We start from the raw sequence: 24,920 nt of genomic DNA on the forward strand, positions 1-24,920 counted from the left end.
GTTTTCCAGCTTTCGTGCCACTTCCCCCCCATTCTAAAAGGTTGAAACGCCTTTTCTAAGGCTTCACAACTGGCAGAAAAAGCTTGAAGCTAGGTGATGCTGTGATCTTTGGTACCTTGGGGCCACCGCTTTTCCCTTCAGCCCTGCTGTCTCCTGGACTGTGGCCCCCGAAAGCTGCTCAAAATGGAATTCAGCCTTTGGGCTGAAAGACGTTCAGCACCCCTGCTTTGAATCAAGAAAAATGGATCCAATTCCTCTCGGTTATAGATGTGTATCTGCTAGCTGTTTGTTTTATGCTATTTTCAAAGAAGTCAGTATGCAGAGATGCAAGCCACTCGTTACGCTTTCCCGCAAGACTAGGATCATCCAAACAATGTAGTGATGTCAGCAAACTAATCCAGCATTGTCAGCAAACTAGTAGAGTAAGTTTAGCGGAGCAGTGTATATGAATCATAATCAGTGGGTTCACAAAAGTTCAGCAACCTGTCCTGCAACCGTGATTCATATTTAAATCTTAAGCCACTTCTACCCCTTTAGTAATGTCTTGTTTCCCTTGCTCATAGACCGCTCTTCAGGCCCATTTTTTATGCTAGTGTCATCTGAGCTCTTTGTAAGGTAGGGCTGGATATGCTTCAAATAAATGTTAATCATCAGTGGATAAGTTTACATACGTTATACATATCACGTTAGACATCTATCCCTGCGCAAGCCCTGATCTGCTGGCAAAGGCTTCATAGACCAGCATCTGCTTGAAGAGCATTTGCTAGATGTTGTTGTTTATTCGTTCAGTCGCTTCCGACTCTTCGTGACTTTGTGGACCAGCCCATGCCAGAGCTTCCTGTTGGCCGTCGCCACCCCCAGCTCCCCCAAGGTAGAGTCTGTCACCTCCAGAATTTGCTAGGTAGCACACCCCTTTCAACTGGACCCCCCCCAAAAAAAATCTTCTTTGGAGTCCTAAGCATCCAGTTGTTGATCCCTAACTTATTATTCCTGTTGTAATACGGGCTCCACAATTGCCCCGCACTCTCTTCTTGCTGCGAAGTGATGGGCAGAAATGTGGTTGCTGGAAGGTGGCAGGGGAAAAGAGGGGAGACCCCTGTCTTCCCCTCCTTCTAAAGCACTTCCCGTTTCTTTTCTTGTGTCTTATTACTTGTGCATATTCTAAGCCCTATTTTCTAATAGCCAGGAACGGCAATGAGCTTTCAGCATCTGAGGGGACTTCAATGCTGTACCTATCCATTTCTGTAAATGAACAGCTGATTGATAGAGGATTATGGATCTGAGACTCGGTGGCAGTGTGCTGATCGTAACTAGTTCTAGGCACTCTCCTAAGTGCGGGGGGGGGGAGAGAGATTTTTTTGTCACATTGAAGAAGCTGTCTATCCAGCCATCCTCCTGCTTCCCTTAAAGTAGCCTTAATCTATGCCTTGCAGCAACTGGAATTGGCTGAACTGACCTGGGAGATGGGCATGAAATGGAGCTTGAAACACAGAACTGATTCTCTTCTTCCCGCACCCTTTCAATTATTTGCAGCAAAACGTGCCTGCCTTTCCTAAAGCAAGCAGCTGAAAACCTGTAGTAATTGGCTTGCTCCAGAAACACGCCTCCTTTGCACTGCCGTGGTTTTCTTAAGGAACTGAGAGCCTGCTGGGCCGCATTCTAGCAAGTCTGCCTCATTTCTGTTTTAATTTTTATCCCTTGTATCAGAAGTCCAGAAAATTATAGTCTTTTTTTCTTCCTCTTCCCCATTTTTGGAAGCTCTTTGCTAGTTGACCAGCATGGCAGAAATGTTTGTAAATTACCTGTCTTAGTCGTTTGTGATGTAAAAGAAAGGGGAAGGAAGCGAGAGCTTTAATGTTAATATGCCTGCCCCAGGTGGAAGCTATTTAAACATGCTGTGGGTGACCAGATAAGGGGCTGTAGCAGAAACCGCTTTAGAGAGCAGTCCTATGGCTGCTAGACAGGTCTGGATGACCATAGGATTTTTTGGTTTCTGGGAACCAAGTTCGGAGCCAGGGCTCCGAGCTCAGTTCCCAGAAACTGTGCTTCCTCTGCCTCGTAGGCGGCGTGGTTCTTAATGCGTAAAACCAGTGCAGAGTGGGCAAAACGGGGGTATTCCTGGGGGAGAGGAGGAGACCATGGAAGCGTCATTACAACACTTATGTGCCCTAGGCGCCCGCCCCCCCGCTCTGAGGTCCCCAGCTAGATAGCTAAAATTGGCTGTCTAGCTGCAAGTGCAGGGCGGCCGGTGCGCAGAGGAGAGGATCCCTTCCATGCACTACCTGCCCTGCATTGGATGGTCAGCCCCCTCTGAGTTTGGAGGCAGCCAACTATTCCGATAGGATTGCACCCTTACACACTCATGTGTTTCACATGGATCTGTCTCTCTGTGTGCTCCCCTGCAATTAAGCTTAATGCAGAGTGCTGCTTATAGGCCAGTGTTTTGCTAGCTGCTGTACAGTAGCCTTCCCTAACCTGGTGACTTCCGGATTTTTGGGACTATAACTCCCATCATCCCTAACCATTGGCCCTGCTGGCTGGGGCTGATGGGGGTTGTAGTTGAAAGCATCTGGGGAGACCCAGGTAGGGGAAGAGTTGAGAAGTGAGGAGGGCTCTGACTGTGAGGGCTTAGAGTGTACCTTGGATAGGCAACACAGAGTTGAGTAGTGTAAACAGGCAAGGCCTTGATCCAGATTGGGACCACTGTGCACGGGTAGCGGGGATTGAACCTTCCCACCCAGCTGCTTTCTCCCCCTAAATTTGTGTTATGGTGTTTGTGAAGGTGAAAGAAAGAATACCTCCGTTGGGCGCATTTAATGTCGTGTGTAGTTCAGCCCTAAGACGGCCTCTGTCCTCAGGCTAGCCCACGCTTCCTTGGGGCTGCATTCACACATTCTTACAGCGAGGGTGTTGTCTGACCCCCCATTGGTCTTGCCTTGATCCATTATGAGTTGCACCCACAGGAAGGCCCTGCTTCGAGCAGTGATGTGGGGTTTGTAGCGAATTTTGAATTGGAAAGTGTCCTGGAAAAAGCTCCACTGCCTGTATTGAAGGTCTGATTTAGCATGTTTCCTTGACTTATTTAAAATGTTGTTTTCTAAACACGTCATGTAAACACTTATACAAGCTGCATAAGTGTCTGAAAAGTCTTTTCTGATAGCCCAAAGTTGTTAAACTGAAATATTTTAGGGGGTTGGGGGAATTGAAGTGCACCATATGGTTTAAATGTTTTATTAAAATGCAACTAAGCTTTATTTGGAAATTATTTTTATTGGAATACTGAGACATTGACCACTCAATAGCAACCACTTCCCTTATTTATTTATTAGGTTTATATACCACCTTTCTGTAACCAACTAAGGCAGTTATTTACAAGGATTCAGACAAGGATGATAAACACATACAAACAAAATAAAACATTAAAAATAACCTCACGGGAGATTTAAAGGAGAGGAAATGAAGGCAATGAAAGTAGTTAACATGCTAATTTTAGCCTACCTGAAGAACTGTGGGCACTAACTTATTCCTCAGGATAGCCAGCTGAAATGTTAATTAAAACCTTGATTTTAGATGGAAAATGTTTCTATGGGAAAATATCCACCCCATGTTACTGACCATGAGGCAGGTGGGTATTGTCCACGGGACACAATCTGTTAGGGAGTACTTCACATTAAAATGCAGGAGATCAGTGCATGAGCATGGCGAAATACCTGCCTGTTTTCTGTGTGTCTTCAGGGTACAGCTCTGTTAAGGTAAATCCAGTAGCCAGATGGGAGAGTATTGGAATGGCAGGGGCCGTTAACGGGAAATGAGGCTGATTTTATGCAGTATTTTTCCTTATTTTGCAGTAAAATGACTGCCGTTAAACTTAAATTGTGCTCGATAGATGTAAAAGGGGGGAGGAAAAGTGTACGCGATGGCCCTGTGAGTTCAGCCGCCCCTCCTCTGCCATTTCAGAGGCTGATGGGAAGTTTTCTGCCTGGACTGTAAACGGCAGCTTGTGTTCTGCCCCCCAGGTTCGCCTCTCTATTAGGTGTACTCTTTCCAGAGCAAAATGGGCTCATTTGACAGTGAATGGAGCTTTAGATTGTTTGCGGCAGCCTTGAGCTCCGTTGTCCTTTACATTTCTTTCCTCCCCAAGGCTTGCTGGAGAGGATAGCTGTCTTCTATTCTTATGACTTGCCTTTCTGTCTCTGTGTGTTGTGGGTTTCGTATTACACAGAAGAGGAAAGACGTGATCTCTGGAATGTATTGACAGATGCCAGTTTCTGAAGAATTCACATGCTTACAGTGGCAAGAAAAAGTTTGTGAAATTTGATAGTTTACAGAAATTCCGTAGTTTCACCATGATAGCCTTTGTGAATCAAAACCAGTCATTTTCTAAATATCCAATAGGGTTTATATTATAACCAATTTCATGACCTGTGAAGTAAAATGATGTATAAATTAGGCAAACAATGAGTACTTAAGAGTCAGGTTATGTGCAAAAATAAGTGAACCCCTGGTTGCATCAGCTCAATTAAAGGGAATAATTAGAAACAGGTGTTTAAGTAATTAGGTAGATCTTTGGGGGTGAGTTTGGGAGGCCCCACCCTATAAAAGGATCAGAAACTTTGTGAGTTTGGTATTCACCATATGATTGTGTGGAAACATGTCATACCATGATAAAAAGACATCTCTGAAGACCTCAGAAAAGCAGTTATGCTGTTCCTAGAAAGGGTTACAAAAGCATTTCTAAGGATTTGGGGCTCCACCAATCCACTGTCAGACAGAGAGTCTACAAATGAACCACTAAGAGTGATCATCCTACCAAAATCTCTCCAAGAACAAACTGGCACATTGTCCAGGAAGTTAAAAAGAACCCCAGAGTAACATCCAAGGATCTGCAGGCCACTCTCGTCCTGGCTAATGTGAGTGTTCATGACTCAACGATAAGAAAAAGACTGAACAAGAATGGTGTTCATGGGAGGATAGCCAGGAGGAAACCACTGCTCCCTAAAAAGAACATTGCTGCCCATCTGAAGTTCGCTAAAGATCACATAGATGATCCTCAAGACTTCCAGAACAATGTTCTCTGGGCAGAGGAGTCAAGGATAGAACTTTTTGGCCTCAATGAGAAATGTTATGTTTGGTGACAAACACTGAGTTCGAACAGACAAACCTCATCCCAGTCGTCAAGCATGGTGGTGAGAATGTGATGATTTGGGCCTGCTTTGCTGCCTCAGGACCTGGATGGCTTGCTATCATTGACACAACCATGAGTTTTGCAGTGTATCAGAAGATTCTAGAGGAGAACGTTAGACTATCCGTCTGTGAGCTGAAGCTGAACTGAAAGTGGGTCATGCAACAAGACAAAGATCCTAAACATACAAGCAGATCTAGAAACGAATGGCTGCAGAAGAAGAAATTCCGTCTTTTAGAATGGCTTAGTCAAAGTCTGGACCTAAACCCCATCAAAATGTTGTAGCAGGACCTGAAGTGAGCTGTTCATGCAAGCAATCCCTCACAGAGTTGAAGCAGTTCTATAAGGAGGAATGGGCCAAAATTCCTCAAAACTGATGTGCGAGACTGACCAACAGTTATAAGAAATGCTTACTTGAAGTCATTGCTGCTCAAGGAGGTTGCACCAGGTACTAAATCTAAAGGTTCACATACATTTTCACACATAGTTTAAAGAGCATCATGTTTGTATGTCATTTGTTTAATCAGGTTATCTATTGTTCTTTAGGATTATGGGGTTAGATTAAGATCTAATAACATTTTAGGTTGGAAATATGTGGCAGTCCTAAGGGGTACACAAACTTCTTTTTGCCACTGTATGAAAACCAGGCCTCAGACAGCCTTAGATTGTTAAGAACATAAGAAGAGCCCTGCTGGATCAGACCAAAAGCCCATCTAGTCCAGCATTCTGTTCACACAGTGGCCAACCAGCTGCCCATGGGAAACCCACAAGCAGGACATGAGTGCAACAGCACCCTCACTCCCATGTTCCCCAGCATGTGGTGTATATAAAGCATACTGCCTCTGTTACTTGTGGTAGCATATAGCCATGAGGACTAGTAGCCATTGATAGCCTTCTCTTCCAGGAGAACTCCAGCCGCAGTCTAAGGCTGTCTCTGAGGCCTGGTTTACATAAGCATGTGAATGAGGTGGTAGAGTCTTGAGGCAGAGATTGGACTGTACCAGTTCAAACGCCAGGTGAGGGATTCACCTTTGAATGCTCCCCCTGTTTGAGAGAGAGAGAGAGAGAGAGATTTCCTGCAAGTACATTGGGAAGGCCTTTTCCCTTGATGCCACCTTCCAAGCCACCCTCAGAGGAGGAATCTGGAGGAGAACTTTAAAAAATGGGTGTAGTGTGCTGGTAGGTTCATGCCGGAAGAATGGTGCCCCCAAGAGCTTGTGGCCATGTGTATCTTCCTCATCACATTATAACGAGCGATGAGGAAGTGGGGCAGAAATGAGAAGTGGAGGAGGAACAAACCAAAGAGGAATCCATGGAGTTCCTGGGTAAAGAGAGGAGGAGTGTTTGGGGTGGCACACACTTCTGCCTTTGTGCTGAGTGGCACTATCCTTATTCCCCTCACAACAATAGATGTCTGTTAAATCTACTTTGCTCTTGGTTCCCCAGCTATAGCAACCTAGTTCCCCACTCTGTCCCACGATTTTCTGCTAGATGTATTAGTAGCCAATAAGAGCTCCTTCAACTGGCAATGGGAATACGCAAAGATGAAACTGGGATTTAGTAACACAGCAGCAGTCCCCTATTGCGAGACGGACTGTAATAAAAATATAGGTATTTGATCAATATCTTTGGGGCCTGTATTGTTGTGAAGCCACTGATGGAGAACAGAGCAGAAATAGATTGTCCCTCTTCATCTGCGTTTATTTATCTACAACATGTGTTTAATCAGAGACTTTATGTGTTTTTTCTTTGCTCACGTATTTATTGTGCACTTCCATTTTGTCCCCCCACTTTTACTCCTGAAGTGGCCATTTCATTTCGGGTCAAAAAGAATGTGCAGGTGGCTAGAGAGCGGTTTGGGAAAATGTATCTCATTGCCGTTTGGTCGATTTCCTCGGTACTTGCCATCTCGGCCCCTCGGCAATACGATGTAATTGAAATGGTTTCAACCAGTGGTTAGCTCTGAATGGCCCATTTTTGTCTAATGTTTAGCTAGGGCTGCACTCGCATGAACAAAGTGAGCTACATTAGGTACTTCTGCAGGTGTGTGTGGGGGGGATGTGCCTTCTGCTGTTAGCACAGCGTCTTACATACAGGAAGAAACCTTCTGTCAAGGGCTCCTTGGAGGCCTCTCTCAGTCTAATCCAGTAGCCAAGTCCAGACACAGACAAAGGGATTCCTTTCAAAGCTATATTCTTCTTTTACAACTTAACAACTATACCGTTTGCAACTAGATCTGAGCAGCACAGTACCTATGCCCTAAGTTGGAACAGTTGGTCCCCGTTTGAAAGGGAATTACTGGCAGACCCCTAAACTTAAGGACTAGGGAGAGTCCCTCCCCTTTTCCCTTGGATCCTCTGGGCGCAGCCGTTGTTTGCGAGCTAACCGGGCACTACGCCTCCTTTCTGCGCCCTCCATCTGGCGCCGCTCTCTGCGTCGGTGTCGCGCATCCACCAAGTCTGCTATCTGCGCTCTGTCACTCCCTGGACTGCTTTCTAAGCTAGGAATGCTGGTGGGAGGAATCTCCGTCAGCTGTTGGCCCTGGGAAAGAGGAGCGCGCTCCTCTCCCAGGAGCAACTGCTCTTCCTCAGAATCAGAACTACTCTGGGACTCCATGGGCTCAGTGTCCACCCTGACACCTTCCTTGTTGGGCAGATCATGTTTGTGAAGTCATAGTGCAGCCCTTCTCCACCCTGGTACCTTCCAGATGTGTTGTACTACAATTGCCATAATGCCCAGACAGTATGACTACTGGCTGGGGATGATGAGAATTGTAGTGCAACAAATCCCAAGGACACCAAGTTGGGGAAGGCCATTGGAGTGCATGGATATCTTCTGTAGAAAGCGAAAGAGTGATAGTCCGCCTTTTGGAGTTGGGGTCATGTGCCACCAGAGGGGAGAGGGGGAAGACTTTATGTGCTGGACTGCATGATTGCAAGGTGGTTATTAATAAGCCATTGTGGCTTGTAAGCCACCAAGCATGAGCTGTTTGCGTGCCGGCCATATTTACAATTACCTTTCGCTTCCCTGGCTTGTGATACCTGAACATAGCGAGGGTGGTTGGCTGAGGTGGTTAACAAGCCACCCAACAGCATCCGAACCCAGCAAGGGTGGGTGGAGTGGTTAACAAGCTACCCAACAACCCAAAACATCCCATCGGTTTTGGTTGGTTTGTTAACCACACCAACCAACCACCCTTGGTGGGTTCAGATGTCACAATAAGCCATGCTGGTGAGGGGTAATTACGCAAATCGGGCTGGTACAAGCAGGGTGGTTAACAAGCCACCGTGGCTTATTAACCACCCTGCGATCGCGCAAACTAGGTGTTTGCTTTTAAACTATAGGGCAATATTAGTCCGAACATTTTACAGCTCTCTGTCTTCATTCCTCCTGACTGTGGTCAATACCTCTCCTTTTATAACCCAGTTTGTGGCCTAGCCAGATGTTACATTAAACATTTGATGTTGTGTGACTCTTTTTTTAAAACCGCAGTCACCAGGGTCTGTGTGTGGGCTTGGTATTGGGGCCACAGTGAGCAGGGGCATTTTCAACCCTTTCCGTCCATGCCAGGGTCCTGATGAAAGTCTTCACTTCCCCAAAGCTGCTTGCTGGGGGGGGGGGGGGGCAGCACAGTAGGGAAACTGCAGTTGGTGCAAATTGCAGTTTCCTTCACATGTCATGTGGCAGCTTTCAGGAGGGGTGTGTGTGTGTCTGTATCACAGCATTGGGAGGAAAAGGTTTTGAAAGAAAAAAAACTTGCCTCAGTCATGATTACCTGTTTCCCCCATGGCTACTATTTATGGTTTAAAAAAGAATCATGCGATGCAAAACTACACATTTAACATAACCCTTGGCCATCTGACTGGGAGCAAAATGTGGTAAAATGTCATTCTATGAGCACGTTTTGTGAGAGACACAGGGCAAGGTATCAGAGAAAATCTACAGAGTAAGAATTTTTATGGCAAGTGTATTTAGGTTTGTATCTCTGGTCTCTGTGCTTACTTTGTATACCTTTAAGCTTTACATATTATCACAGACTGTACATCTTGTATTGTTTGGCCCCACTGTTTATAACCTATTTCTCTGTACCTGTGTATCATTAATATGCCAACTGAGGATAACACTTTACACATCCGGTGAAGTGGACTCTAGCCCTTGGAAACTTATACCACAACAAGTCTGTAAGGTGCAGCAAGGCTTGTTCTTCTAGAACAACTATGTGTATTCAAGAAAATGTTCCAAACCTGACCTTTTCAAGAGATTCATAGAAATGTGTAAGTGTGATTCATTTCAAGATGGTTGCTATCTCAAGCCAGCTGACTGGATTTACTTAGATATTGTTCTCACCCAACTGTCTTATGGTTTTTATCACAGTGTTAAAAGGTAAAACTAAAAAAACCTGGTTCTTTTCCTCCTGGATTGGTAACAAATTCATCACTTTCAGGAATTGTGCCAGCATTCGCTTGCAGGTTTTAAAAATGCATTTAAAATCAATTGGTGTATAAAATGTTTCAAACTAATTTGATTCAGGCATCTTGCCAAACTATGGTTTGTAGTTAGAACCAAAATCATGACTTAAGTTTCTAAAAGCACAACAGCAAACCATGGTTATCTGAGCTTTTTTCTATTCTCTCAGCATCCTTCTGTGTGATGCAGCAGCTCCAGAGACACTGTGATAACTGTAGCTAACTATGGTTTGTCAATTCAGACATCATGCCAAACCATGGCTTGCAAACTGATTCTGAACCACGTTTTCCAATCCCGGTTTTGCTGGCTGATCACAATCCATCGTTTCTCTATTCAAACTTTGCACCAAACTGTAGTTAAACTTCCTTAGGAGCAGCTTGTGCATACTGCCTGTATTGAGCCAGTGGGCCAGTTCAGACATCATGATAAACCATGGTTTATTGTGAGAGGAAGAAGCCACAGCAAGCCTTGGGCTTGCATGCTTCCCCTTCCCCTCTACTCCTGTGATCATGAGGAGGAAATCAGAAGTTTTCATTTCAGTTCTTGATTAAGCGCAGCTTGTAATTTTATTCAGACCCGACAAGCCGTGGTTAATCTTAACCATGGTGGTTTGGAACAAGCCAAGATTAACTGCAGCTTGTCACTTTGTCTTAGAACCCTAACCAAAGTCTTCTGGGTTTGGAAGAAATTACGAGGTACAGTTAATCAAATAAGGTGAAAGCTTCCAAACTCTTGTAGTCACACTGGAGAGGACGATGGGGAGCATGTAAGCCTGAGGTTTGCTATGGTTCATTCCCCTCCCAATAATTCATGGTTTAGCATGACATCTGAACCAGTTTGGTTTGTCTACTCTAGTGAGATGAAGTTACCTGTTGCAATACAAGGGCAATCCAGTAGGAAGTTTTGTGTGGTGTTTTCCTGTAGCCTTGCGCCCCCCCCCCCCATTTCATATTAAGTCCTTTCTGTGGGAGAGATGAATGCAGTCAGTGCTAACGGAAGCATTGTGACGGGGTTGGGGTAAGACACCATCTGGCAACCTTGCATAGCTCAGCTGCTCGTATTGAGTAGAAATGTGATAACACATACAACTTGGTGATGGAAGGTTCTTTAACAGCCCTATTCCTTTAACAGGTCTTCGTGTAAGTTGGCTCCATGGAGCACAGATAAGAGAGACCCAGAGAAGTATGTTGCAAGCCCTCTCTCTCTTCTCTCTCTCTCTCTCTCTCAATGCTTTTGATCTAGACTAAATCTCCCCAAATCTCTGTGTTTTGGCTTCTCCTTTTTGTTTTTCATGTATACCAATCCGCTTGATCTTTTTATATTGGATTTAATTTGGGGAGGCTGGTGGTGGGGTGTGGGGGGAGGCAATACTTTTCTAGGGATTTGGGGGACAGGCAGGATTCTCTCCCATGCTTCTCAGCATGAGGGTGAGGTGGATCAATTTCCTATTCTGTGTTCAGCTGGACACTTCACTTCAAGAAATCCCCTCCTGTTTTTGTCCCATGTAACGCATTCATTTCAGCCACTGAACCCAAATTGCTGTTTTTGCTTTGCTCCTCTTTTTCCCCCTCGATGAAAATGGTAAGAACTCTTTTCTATAGGGATGAAGTTAGTTTATCCGTGCTAATGCTTTGATTTTTCTTCTTTCTCTCTTCTCTGCCACAGTAGGTAACCAGTTAGGGGCCCTGGTACATCAAAGGTAAGCAGTGGGTTATGTTTTATTATTTATTGATCACTTCTAATTGTTTATTGATCTGCCATCTGTACTGGAGTGTTAGGAAGTCAGAGGTTGAGGACGTGGCAAAACTGTGTAGGCTCAATTTCTCACTCCACATCTCAGGCTGAGGTTCTTTGCTTATGCTTCTAGATATTGTATGCGTCTCTTGGGGAAAGAGGCAAGGTGTGTGTGGCATTAGTAACACATATGGGGAGGCCTGTATTGAATTAAACTTGTGTCTTCGGCTGGGATCCTTGGAGCTACCTTGGGCAGCCAAGTGAATTTTTTTTTTTTTTACATAGAACAGCAGATTCCTGTGCCATATCATGAACTGCTTTTAAAAGTCCAAGTTGAATTCAAAAGCAGATTGTCACGTAACATTCAGGAGGAATTTGTGCTCAAGAATTGCATGCCCAGAGCTGCCTTGGCCACACAGATCCAGCATGGCTGTTTGGATCCCAGCCTTAGTTTTGGCATTGGAGCAGGAACTTTATGTAATTGCAGTAGTAGATATTAATCCCTCCTCGATTTTTGTTTCTCTGAAACCCTTAATATATCTACTCATCAGACATAGTAGAATTTATAGAGCATGCCTTAAGCGTTCCAGTCACTTCATGTTACCTTTGTAATAGCTCCCACAAGATGTGATAGTTTAGAGCAGGGGTGGGGAACCTCAGGCACAGGGGCCAAATGTGGCCCTCCTGGGGCCCCAGTCTGGCCGTGCCCCCTTTCCCCCAACTACTGGTGATTTTGTGGTCTCCTGGCTTTTGTGCACATTTTCCCCCATTCTGAAAAGTTTAAAATTCCTTTCTTAAGGCTTAGTTACTGGAAGTAAGAGATTTATGCTAAAACATGCTGTTATTGTTTGTAATTTTTGCCCCTACCCCTTTGTCTTTAGCCCCGACTATCACTGGAATGAGGCCCCCGACATCTTCTCCAAAACCAAATTCGGCCCTCGGGCCAAAAGATGTTTGTCACCCCTGGTTTAGATGCTTAGATGGCATTGAAAGGAGATTAGACAAATTTGTGTCAGAGGAGAGATCTATAAAGGGCTACTAAACATGATGGTGAAATGTTCTGAAATTATGGTGAAATGTATTGCCTTCATGTTCAGAGGCAATAAACCTCTGAATTCCACATGTTGGGGGGCACACAGTGGAGGGGAGTTATTACCGCCACGTCCTGCTTGTGGGCTTCCCAGAGCATCTGGTGGCTATTGGGAAGCAGGATGCTGAATTAGATGTACTAGTTTTGATCTGATCTAGCAGGGCTTCTCTTACAGCAACAGCTCAGTTCTATATCAGGTATACATGGTTAGCTTTTGTGGATAAAGTGTTAGCTTTTGTGGATAAAGTTTTTCTAGTAGACAGAAGGAAGACAGTGTTGATGTTCTTAGCCTTTTAAAAAAATACACTTGTGTATTTTTTGTATTCCTTTGTAAACCTCTTCAGAATTTGTTCAATAAGAAAATGTATATAAATATTGTTAATTGTTAATAATTATTAGTAATTGGCAATAGTCGGACACGACTGAATGACTGAACAACAACAACAACAAATATACAGCTTGTCATTGAAAAAATGGTTATTAATGATTATCAATAAATAATAAATGTACAATAGTTATTAATAATACATGACATGCATAAGTTGAAGTGTTGTATTAAAAACCAAAAGTGGTTGATGGCTGCACGCTGCTTCCATCTTTAACTCCATCTGCCATCAGGAAAAATTCAGAAAAATGGCCTATAGACATGGGAGCTAAAAGATTTCTGAGCTGATAATTGGTGAGTACAGAGTGGGTTTCCTTGGAGACTTTGAAATAAGTTGAGTCTGCTAAGTATTTGCAGTTCTAAGCATCATTTAAAAAGTCCTGTTCATCTTCTATAGCTACTAGGTTAGGTCCTTGATCCTAGTTGCTAAATACGGCACCAGTGAAAAAGGGCCAAGAATAATGGAACAGGTTGACTTGAACCAAGGCACTTCAGAGTTTGAGCACATAAACCTTGTTGGATCAGACCAAAGTCCAGCTAGATCAGCATCCTGCTTCCAGTGGCACTTGGACCTAGTGCGTCTGAGTAGCCCACAAGCAGGCCGTAACAGCGATACCCTTCTTCTGTCTGTCCTCAGCATATGGGACTCAGACCTCCTTTGAATATAGAGGTTCCACATCGGTAGCTTGGGTAATAGTCATTGACAAGTGAGACCCCTAACAAAATGTGCTGTGTCCTCACCTCCTTGCAGAAGTGTTCTAGGTTCCAGCCACCCATGCCCCCCCTCCAGGATACCATTAAGCTGCAAGGAGCTTAAGCAGGCAGATCCACTGTCCTTCTCTTCCCACCCCACATCACATTTCCCCGCTAACTGATTCCATGGCTACTGAGAGTGCTCAGTCCTCATTGGGCTGGGTTGGGGGAGGTTGCCCCCTAAGGGAAAATATTATGCATGTTTAGATAAAAAAAGAAGTCCTACAACACTCTGCATGCCCCAGCCAGCCATGGCTGGCTGGGACATGCTGGGAGTTGTAGGAGTTTTTTCTGTCTAAACATGCAAAGGATTGCTCCCTTAGATTTTTAAAGGTGGATTTTGTATATTTCTGCAAACTTCAAGGTTCCCTTGAGCGTGCTGTTACTTCCCTCTTGCTTCTCAGTGGGCCTTTCTGAGCTCCAGGCCTGTTCGCACTTACCACCTGAGTCTGCTATTATAGTCACCGATATACAGATTCACGGAGGGTAGGCTGCTTTAAAGACCACTGAGGTTCTGTAACAGTTTCTAGAGGGGTAGCTGTGTTAGGCTTGCTGCAGAAACAATGGTGTCTCTTGTGGCACCTCAAAGACTAACTGTTTAGTGTTTTTTTTTGTGGAGGGGGGGCAGGTGATTTTGTGGACAGATGTGGACTCTAGTCCATGAAAGCTTATATCACAATAAACTTATTCGTTTTTAAGGTGCCACAAGACTCTTCCTATACGCACGTGTGCGTCATCACATCTCGTTTTAAGAGTTTTAAAGGCAGCCTAAAAATAAGGGACATCCTGGGTCCAACACACAGAGTTTCTTGGTCTACAGCAGAAGCTACATGCAACATTGCTTTAAGCTTACTTCAGTTTAAAAACAACATCCTTTTTAATATGTTAAAGTAAACCTGGGATTCTTTGGGGACATTATGGCAGGCGCTGCCTGAAAGCCTGATTATTCAGTGCGCGGCACAGCCGTAGCTGTGCAGCTTCCAAATTGTTGAGCTACTTTCTACTTCAGTTTCTGGGAACTAAAACTGATTTTTGAAATGTAATGTTCCGTGACTGTTGATATTATTGGGAAGGTAAGAATTTGTATTCATTGTAATGAGCCTTCCTTTCTGTTCCCTTCAGGGCAGTAATAACCGAAGAATTCAAAGTGCCTGACAAAATGGTTGGATTCAGTAAGTATTCCGGTTGAGGTGATTTTTCTCTTTGCGGCATTTGGGTCCTCTAAAACGCTCATTCCGCTGAAGACTAATTTGTATTATGATAGGTAGTGTTCTGTGTAGCGGTGCAGGTTCTGTTAATGCCGCTGAGAACGTGGCAATTTGGGGGAAATGCTTTTTCTGTGAACTTTAAAATCAATTGAGGATAATTTAGTTACTTCCTGACTGCTTCAGCAACCTGCAGTTAAAGATCTAGATAGCAAACTTTGCTGATACTGTGCCTAGGTGATGAGCATAGAGAAAATTGCAGCAGGAGAGGGGCTGCAAATGGAAGAGGATACACCATTGAGGGCCCATTTAAAGAGAGGCCTCATAGTTCAGAGACAGAGCATATGTTTTGTATGTTCAGGGTCCCAGCTTTAGTCCTTAGCGCCTCCCATTTTGAAAGGCAGCAGGGGTGAAAACAACCCTGCTGGACATGACAAGGGTCCATCTATTCCAGCATAGATGCCTCTTGAATGCCCAAAAAACAGGACTTTGAAGGCACTAGCCCTTTTCCACTGTCGCTGCTGTGAAGGTAAAACTAGGTACCCTACTTGGGTACATGGAGGTTCCATTTAGTCGTCGTCATGAATAGACCGCTCCTCATTCATTAATCTCATTCCCTTTCTAAAAGCCAGGTTTAGCTACTGTCCCTCTTCACCCCATCCCATCGCAGCACATTCCTTAATTTATAATTTATGAATGTATAAATACACGCGCACACACACACACACACACACACACACACAGTTCTGATTTGTTAACAGCAGCAACAGTGAAATTGTGACCAATTCTGAATTTTCTTTCAGTTATCGGCAGGGGTGGCGAGCAAATCTCCCGGATTCAGGCAGAGTCAGGCTGCAAAATTCAGATTGCGCCAGGTAAGGCTATTCTCTCCTCCCCCCCCCCCCCCCCGGCCCTCATCACACCATTTCCAGGGAAGCAGCACAGCACGCATCTGCAAGGCTTTGTCAGGAGTAAGCTAATGACGTTTGTTTCTTTAATCCTGCTTTTCTACAGTAAAATTGTAGTCGAAGTAGCATGTGACCAGAACTCTCTTTTCGCGATAGAGTATGGGAATATAGTATCTGCTTTAAAACACTGTAACTTAAAAGCTTGGGTGTGGAAAGAAATGCTATACAAAACTTCCTTTTGGGGTCCCTTAGCTCTCACCCCTAAGGCCCCTATGCAGCCTGGGCCAGTCTCCAGTCCTTTGCCCCTCGCCTTTCAAATGAGGGGTCAGTCCATACCCAAGACACACACACACCCATCCCACCTATGAATGGAAAAACCCCAATAGGGAGAAAACGCTTTGCTGCCCTTTCAGTGGCCACCCATCAGCAAGCGAGTCTGTCCACCGGTGGCTGTGACTTTATAGCCTGCCCCCCGAATGTGCTCACAAGGCACCGAAAATGCACTTCCAGATTGAAGGGCTGGCACAGCAATCTCATCCGCTCCCTGGCTTTGATGTCCCGGGCAGTTGTCCTTGGGTGTAAGAGAAACCACCTTGGGGCGCAGGTGAAAAAAGTCCCGCACCCTATTCTGTTGCTATAACCCAGGGGGAGCCAACCTAATCTGTTCTGGATTCCCCCCTGTGGCTGACGGGCTGGATGATGTCAAGAGGGCAAGGGCCCTCCCGGGACATCATTGTGTATGCCCCAGACCCCTTTTTCCTTTCTCTGTACAGAGATAGGCATGGAGCTCTGTGTCTCTCTCTGCACGGGGAAAGCAACTGGGCTGGCAAGCAACGAGCCAGCTCCAGCTGGGGAACAAGTGGCAATGGAAGGGACTTGGCCGGGTGTGGGGGAATCCCCTTGCTATCTCTGATCAAACATAACATGGGGATTCTTCTCTGCAGGCTAGGGGTGGGGCTTGCGGAAAGGAGGGGCCCACAGAGGGTGTCCAACCCTCTGCGTGCCAGATTGGGCCCTTTGGCCGAAGGTTGCCCTCCCCTGCTGTAACGAGCCTCCAGACCTGTCTGTGAAATCACAACCTAGCCTTGAGCACACTCCCAAGGAGCAGTTTAGATTTTCAAGAAGTCGAGCATCCATTCTGTTCTCCCAGCAGTCTTTCGTCTAAACCAGAGCTGCTGCCGTCCAGATTGCAACACACATCCCAGCGGATTGGAACTTAAGAACCATGAGTGGACAACAACACTTGTGAAACAGGGTTTTCCTGCCTCCTTTTTCCCTGCTGCAGCCTCCTGGCGCCCCCCGCCCTGCAAAGTCACTCTTTAGAATCAAGGGACCCTTAGGAACAATGCAGGATCTGGGGCAGGGAGAAACTGGAGAACCCCACCCTTGCACGAGTGGAGCAGTCGTCCACTCATGCAAGCAGGCCTTGGATCCATGTGTGCCTTTACATGTGCGCAAAAACCCCTTCCTCCAAGGAGCTCAAGTTGGGTTGTGTGGACTCCCTCTCCCCAACTTCAGCAACCCTGGGAGGGTAGGTTAGGTTTGTCAGAGAGCAACTGGCCTAAAGTCTCCCTGTGAGCTTCGTGGCTGAAGAGCTGGATGATGCATGGGCTTTGGGGTCCATTAGTGTTGCTTGCCGCCCTGATGGCATTTGAATAAGACACCGGGGGTGTGTGCTGTCACTGGCTTGGCTACATGCAGGGTGTGTGTGCACGTGCACGCACACACACGTGCTGCAATTTCACACAGGTACAGGACAAGGTCAGGTCTTAATAATTGATAATATTAATAATTGGTGATAGAATAATGATAATTGATCATTGAGAATAATGATGATAAAATTGAGACTGGGTACAGAAGACTTTCACCGGAGACTTTCCTCCCACTGGAACCTAAAATCAAAAGACCAAGCATCCAGTCCACATGGGTGCAAAAGTAGCCTTGAAAGTGTCTGGAGCCAGTGAAGTGGCCGGATGAGATCTTTGGCTGTGTGTGTGGGGGGTGGGGGGGAGGTCAGTGCTCTGCATAGCTCCTTGCCCCCTATGACTAGCGAAAGCAAAATTAAGTCATGCCGACTAAGGGAATTTATGCCAATTTACGCACTTTGTGTGATTAAACAGAGTGCAGAACTCATTTTGTTGAGTTTTCCTTTAGTATGGATTACACACAGCCCTGGCTTCAGATCCAGGTGGAAGTTGATATGCTCTGAGATTCGTGGGATGCCCAGTACCTGTTGTCTTTTTTTCTTTTCTTTTTCTGCTTTACCTTTGCAGACGGTGGTGGGATGGCTGAGAGACCCTGTGTGCTCACCGGCACGCCAGAGAGCATTGAGTAAGTTTTTTAAATACATATATATGGTTTGCTTTCACTCCCTTCCCTCTGTTCTCTTTCCTCTTTCTGTTTTTTTCCTTGTCACCTTTTCTTCTCTCAGTTGCTGCCACAAATGAGTGACAACCCTTGGCCAGCTGTATACTTGCTGTGCTCCAAGCCTCAGGTTTTTTTAGCTTGCTTTTGAAGTCTTCCTTTATTTTTACTCCCTCTTCCCTTCCCCAATGTAAACACTCTCATGAGTCCTATGCAGAAATGCTCTAATGAGTTTGCTTGTGAGTGGGGAGTGCATTAAGGCGGAGGTGGCAACTTTGGGAAGTCTGGGGGCCATTTTTGCCACCCCCAACACCCCACGTGGGCTGCAGCTCCCCCCAGGTACCAAAAGTTGGGGGGAAATAACAACAAAACAGCATTCGGAGTCGCTACAGAGTGCCCAAAGGGTCAAAATGTTGCCCTTTTAGACACTCCATAGTAGCTCCAGATGCCATTTTGTTTGCCCAGAAACCATTATTTAACCCTCCTCCCCTTTTGGGGGGTTCCCACCAAAATTCAGGGGGTGGCAAGGGGTTGCCTACCCCTGCGTTAAGGGGTTGAAAGGTTATATCAGCCTTGCAAAGAAGGCCACAAAAGCTTTAAGTAGCTTTTACTTCTGACGTGCATCTGTATCATCATTTATGGCACATTGTGATCCACAACAGGGAAAATGACTCCTCCCCAATCTGGAAAAATTGACACAGTTTGGTCACTTGGAGGAGGGCTCCCCAAACAAAGCTTGGCTTTTGAAAGAGTACATACTTTTGGGGGGGCTTGCCACCAAACCCTTCCTCCCCCCCCCGCCCCCAAGTCCTCTTCCATATGCACTGGGGGAGGCACTCTGTTAATAGTGGGAGACGCTTTGGAGGACTCAGGGGGAGGCAAGGGCTTCCTTCACTTTCGTTGCAGTTCAGCAAAGATAAGAAATAGTCCAGGGGGGACTCTGGTGTTTCTTACCTTCTCCAAGCTGCCGTTTTAATGAGAGAAGACCTCTCTCTGATCTCCTGGCTGACCACAGAGGAGTTATTGATATGTTTATTTGTTTTATGTATTACATTGCTATACAGTCCAGTAGCTGAAGCACTCTGGGCAGTTCTCTTGCATTTGCGCCAAGAGGGTAGATGCTAAGGAGAGGCAGCAGCATCAGAGGCCTCCGAAGAACACCACAAGCAAGAGCTTGTGCGTGTGTCCTGCTAGAGCAGGGTTGGGGCACCGTTGGGCTCCAGCTCTCATCAGCCCCAGCCAGCATATCAGGGATGATGGGAGTTGTAGCCCCAGCAACGTCTGGAGGGCCACAGGTTCCTCACCCCTGTGCTAGGCAGTGAGGAGTGCTTGCCCCGATGAATGGGGGTTTGGGCATCTGGCCCGGAGGCTGTGTTCACTGGCCGTTGGTGGCCAATCAGGTGGCTCTTTTATCCATGGTGGCTGAATTCTCAGGATGTCTCCAGTTCATCGCCCTTCCCAGTTTAAAGCGGGGCTGGAGAAGGCCACCTCAACGCCACCAGCACCAAGCCTGAATAAAACTGGGAGGTGTCGTTTCTAAAGTTGCCCCCAGCCTCAGACTGTCCCAAGTTTGTGCATTTGGCCCATGCATGATGGAAACCCCACTCGCCACTGCCGCTTGTTCGGTGCAACATGACCCTCGGCGCTGCTGGCTGTTCTCCCCCCCCCCCGCCTCCTTGCAAGACCCTGCCACCTGGCAGCCCAGCGGGGGGGTTCTGCACTCTCTAGCCCTATAGAAACTTTAGGGACAGTGTTTCCTCCCTCCCCCTTCCCAGGAGCTGAGCTTGCCTCTCCCAAGCCATTTTGAGGACCTCTCCCCGCTGGGACTTGGAGCCACGAGCCTCAGCTTACAGGAACCCACTTAACAATATGGAGCTGCTCTTTCTCTCCCCCAGCCTCTGGGTAGGTGGGTTTTTTCCAGATCCATCTGTGGGAATCTTCATTTTCTTTTAACAAGTTGCATTTGGATGATTAAAAGCATTGAAGGAAAACCCTTGAAGTTCTCAGACAGTGTGTGTGTGTTGTTTTGTACAAAAAGGTCTGTTCTTCATTATTTTTTCGGTTTAAGGAGTTTTCTCATTGGGCTACAATTCTGCAAGCACTGAGGCAAAACAAATATAATTGACAAGAGCATGCTAGATGGCAAACAATATGGGGCACTGGGTTTTTTTTTTTACATTTTGGTGGGACTGAGGTGAGTTCTACCCCCACCTCTTCCACTAAATGGATTAGTTTTGGAGCAAAAGACAGCTGTAAAAATAAAAATCCTACAAGATCTGCAAAGGGTGTGGGTGGTTGCATGCATGCATTTTAGAGAGACACTGGGCAAAGACCTGAGCCCCCTGTCCTATTTGAGGCATTCTGCTGAAAACTCTAGTTCTTCAAAAGTAGGCAAGGACCTGAGTTTGGTTGGCTGCTGCATGTAGTCAGGGTGATACTTGGGTTTTTATCCTGCTTAAAACCTGCGCGCCCATGCAGAGATGGAAAGGGTGGGGGGTTTTGTTTCACTTTTGCTTCATGCTTAAAAAATGCTGTACACATGGCTGCTTGAGACAGGCTCCACTTCAAAGGTGGCTAACTCATGTCCCAGGGACCATTAACACCAAGGGGCAGGCGTGGCACTTCTGGACAGGAGCAGGAAGGTCAGGCTGGCTTTCTGACCTGCCTAGGAACATAGGAAGCTGCCTTATACTGAGCCAGACCATTGGTCCATCTAGCCCAGTAGCGTCGACGCTGACTGGCAGCAGCTGTCCAGGGTTTCGGGCAGGGTTTTTTCCAGCCCTACCTGGCAATGCTGGGGATCAAACCCGGGACCTTTTGCATGCAAAGCAGGGGCTCTGCCACTGAGCCTCTCCTACACTGTGCCGCTGCCTTCTGTGCAACCCGGTATATTGGAGGCAAAACTGCAGCGCACGCTAAGGGCTGCTGTCTTAAAGGGAGACATTTTTCTCCCTCTCAATACTAGAATGCAAAGGGGTCCTCCTATGAAGCTGATTGTGGGGAGATTCAGGACAGATAAAAGGAAGGACGTCTTCACACAGCGCAGAGTTAAACTGCGGAATTCGCTACCGCAGGATGTAGTGATGGCCACCCGTTTGGATGGCTTTAAAAGGGGGCTAGACAAATTCCTGCATGAGAAGGCTATCCATGGCGGCTAGTCCTGATGGCTGTATGCTCCCTCTAGTGTCAGAGGCAGTATGCCTGTGTGCACTAGTTGCTGCGGAACACGGGCAGGAGGGTGCTGTTGCACACGTCCTGCTTATGGGTTTTTCGTGGGCAGCCTGTTGGCCACTGTGTGAGCAGAATGCTGGACTAGGTGGACCCCTGGCCTGCTTCAGCAGGGCTCTTCTTATGTTCTTACACTTGGTGTACTCTTGACACAAACATTGGCTTCTGCTGGTCTGACATAGTTGAGATTTAACCCATGGGTGCTTTCTTATGTCAGCAACGTAGCGTGCAAACAAGTGTGACGTGAGACGTCCCGTTCCAAGGGTCGAGAACGACGTTTTCTTTTGTCACAGCAGTACTAGTGTCACCTGCAGTGGGTTGTGTTGTTGTTGTTTTTTACTCTGTGTGGAGTAACAGCAAATCAAGCAGGCCTTTCTCCACCCCATCCCCAAATGCATTTGAGCAGGGAGTACTCAACCCAGCCGAAGCAAGGATGGTTGGTGTAAATCTGCCTCTCTAAGGTGAGACTGGCAAAAGGAAAGTGCCATGTTGGGGTGGGTCTAGGTGGGAAAGGCCGCGAGGAAAAGGTCTTTGAGATGTTCACTGCATTTTGTCATCCTCTTCTTCCGTTCCAAAGTCGACGGGGATGTATCTGAGAGGGAGTCTGATCTGAAACGCAGAGTCGCCGCAGCGACTGCCAGTTATTTCCTCATTTCTGTTTCCTCTCCTTTCTCCTCCTTCCCCCCAAATCTCCTTCATTCCAGTGACGTTCTCCCCCTAGACCCAGCCAGATGGGGAATGTGTGCCATCTAATAGGTGTTTTCCTTGAGGAATTACTTTTCTCTGTTTCTCCCCCCCTAACAAAGACAGGCAAAGCGGCTATTGGGGCAAATCGTGGACCGCTGCCGGAATGGGCCTGGTTTTCACAACGAGGTGGATGGCAACAGCACGATCCAAGAGATCCTCATCCCGGCATCCAAAGTGGGCCTGGTGATTGGCAAAGGTGGAGAAACGATAAAGCAGCTTCAGGTGGGCGGAACGCCGTTTCTCCCTCAGAGTTGTCTCACCCTGTCGACGTGAGGAGCCATACTCTGTCAGGGGAACTGTGAGGTCCCTGGCGATCTTGGCTTTCTTTGCTAGCTTGCGCTCCTAGAACAGAAAACAATTGCCCTGCTCAAGTGGAGTGAAAGGTCGATCAAGTCCAGTCGCCTTGCGTGGCTGGTGAATTATGGGAGCGTTAGTCCCACGCATCTGGAGAGTACTGTCAGGAATGAATCTGAGCACGTGGAGATGTCTAGCAGCTCAGATCCAGAGAGAGAACAGCCAGAACAGGGGGAGGCACCCTCCCTAGTGAGCTCAGATATGGCAGGGCCTTCTTCCCAAGACCTTGGCGCACAGATGGCTCAGCCTGAATGCCTCCCCCCCCCACTTCCTTCTCCATGAGAACCCAGGGTTTGAAGGAGGAGGAGAGTGAAGGGCATGACTTGAGGGATGCTAGGGGCCGTCGCAGAGCGAAGCGGAAAAAGTTAGAAGTGGAGCTCAGACGCTCCGCCAGGTTGGCCACTCATGGAAGCCAACATAGGAGGGCGCTGCCCTAAGGGAGGGGCATCCCTGAGAAGCTAGTCTAGCCGAGAAGTTCTTGCTCAGACTGCTGGCAACTTCTCTAACTTCCACTTCGGCTCCTCGGTTGATATTCGTAATTGTGTGGAGTAGCTGTTTCCATTGCAGTCTGAGAGTTTCCTAGAATTTGCATTGGTAAGGAAGCGAATCATTAAGTAATAAAGTAGTGAGCCTGAAGCCTGGTATCCTGGAGTGTGTTGATTGCGAAGGGGGAGGACGAAGGATTGTGACAAGTACCAGGCTGGTTCAGTCCTTCCCTTGGGGCAGGAGCATTGGACCTCTTTCAGCCTGCGGGCTGAATTCAATTTTGGAGAAGATTTTGCAGGCTGCATTCCAGGGGTGGGTGGGGCCGAAAGCAAAACGCTGCAAGCTGGAGGCAAAGAGTGCAGTGCCAAAATACTAACCACACCAGTGTATTTTACCTTAGGGATGTAATCCTGTTGGGATTCCCATCAGCCTTTGAACTCAGAGGCTGACGGGGGCCCTGTGCAGAGCGGCAGTCTTCACCTCCATGTTCCCCCTGCTCTGCATTTTTAGCTAGATGGGTGTTTTAGCCCATCTAGCTCATGCGTCGGGGAGGGATGGGGGCTGTGGATAGCTCATATCCCTGCTTCCCCAGTCCCCTCTCTGCCCACTGGAATGCTCCCTTCTGTCCTCTCCGAGGTCGCCTTTGCGATCATGGAGAGGCAGCCAGTTTGGTTCTTTCCATGCCAGCTGTGAGGGGGAGGGGAGCTCAGACTCCCGGGTCCGAGTACTGTCTCTGACATCGGATCCAGGAATCCGAAGTATCCTATCCCCTCTGCAGCCACCGCTGACTCTGTCTAGGGGCCACAGGATTGCTCTCCCCAGCTCTCACTGCCCATAACTAAGCCTTAGGAGAGGCATTTCAATCGTTTAGAATGGGGGAAAGCAGCACAAAAGCTGGGCAACCACCAAACAATCAGTGGTCGGAGGAAAGGGGGTTGGCCAGGGAAAACGGGGGGTGGCTATCCGGAGAACTCCGGAAGGCTGGAGTTGGCCCCCAGCGCTGAGTTTCTACATCCCTGTCTTAGGAAGTTGAATTCCCTGGCCGGTGCCCTGTTCAGTGGCTAGTCTGCCCTTCCATGGAATTGCTACATTATTTCCTGAGGGTCTCTCTTCGTGGACATGCCAAACGCAGCAAGAACGCTTCTCATACAAAGTGAAACTGCGAAGGGAAGAGGCCCTTCCCTGATCGCTTTTCCACTTTTAATTTTACGATTGCTTGCTTGTCTGAGCCAGACTGAACCCCTTAGATATTTGAATGACCCAAGCTTTACGGGCTCCTGTTGCTTCTTCCTTTTTCCTTCCTTTCTATTTTCATAACGTTCTGCCTGTTTTGGCATTCTATTTATTTTCATGTTTGTCCATTGTCTGCGTGGTGCATGTGCAGGAACGAACAGGCGTGAAAATGATTATGATCCAAGATGGCCCTTTACCGACTGGAGCGGATAAACCTCTTCGGATTACTGGAGATGCTTTTAAAGTACAGGTGTGTATCAAAGAGGATTTGCAGTCATGCTGATAGAATTTTCGAAGGATTTGGAATAATGGCACAGTTGGCGACGCTCATGTGAGCGGTGCTCTCGGATTTGTGTTGGGGGACAGGGATGGGGGGACAGACAGCTCAGGTCTAAGGTCCAAACAGTCCTCTCCCCATTTACATCTGGCCCCCTTTACATTAGTGACCCACCCAAATTGAGTCTGGCCAAGTAAAGAAAACAAGAAGGAAAGCCTGCAGATCCTTGAACTGTGAAAAAAATGAAGCCACCTGCCCAATGCTTTGTGAGAGTACAATACAGCAGAAGGAGAGCCAGTGTGCTGTAGTAGTAAAGAGTGTTGGAGACCCATACCCAAACCATACCATACCCATACCCAAACCCATACCAGGGAAACCCATACCCAAAGCCCCACTTGGTCATGAAGCTCACTGGGTGATCTCGGACCAATCACTATAATCACTCAGTCTGTGCATTCATTTTGGTGTTACTCTCTGGCCAGCTTAACACTTGCCAATGTGGCCTCC

The 24,920-nt window shown here is 46.9% G+C and overlaps 1 protein-coding gene across 12 annotated transcripts in view; it reads left to right on the forward strand.

Moving 5' to 3' along the window:
• The window catches only part of FUBP3 (far upstream element binding protein 3), a 75,278-nt gene that overhangs the window by 21,129 nt on the left and 29,229 nt on the right, over positions 1-24,920 (forward strand). For 7 of the 12 annotated variants that reach the window (XM_084820931.1, XM_084820935.1, XM_084820930.1 and 4 more), the window contains 7 exons: positions 10,781-10,831; positions 11,315-11,348; positions 14,734-14,783; positions 15,620-15,691; positions 17,998-18,055; positions 22,123-22,285; positions 24,288-24,386. In XM_084820931.1, coding sequence (XP_084677057.1) covers positions 10,781-10,831; positions 11,315-11,348; positions 14,734-14,783; positions 15,620-15,691; positions 17,998-18,055; positions 22,123-22,285; positions 24,288-24,386 — 527 coding nt within the window. The remainder of the gene's footprint in view (positions 1-10,780; positions 10,832-11,314; positions 11,349-14,733; positions 14,784-15,619; positions 15,692-17,997; positions 18,056-22,122; positions 22,286-24,287; positions 24,387-24,920) is intronic. The other 5 variants (XM_084820938.1, XM_084820932.1, XM_084820937.1 and 2 more) reach the window with 2 other exon arrangements.

Source organism: Heloderma suspectum, chromosome 14 (assembly GCF_057233095.1).
Source record: "Heloderma suspectum isolate Gila_16-S chromosome 14, 16-S_ref, whole genome shotgun sequence".
Taxonomy (NCBI): Eukaryota; Metazoa; Chordata; class Lepidosauria; order Squamata; family Helodermatidae; genus Heloderma; species Heloderma suspectum.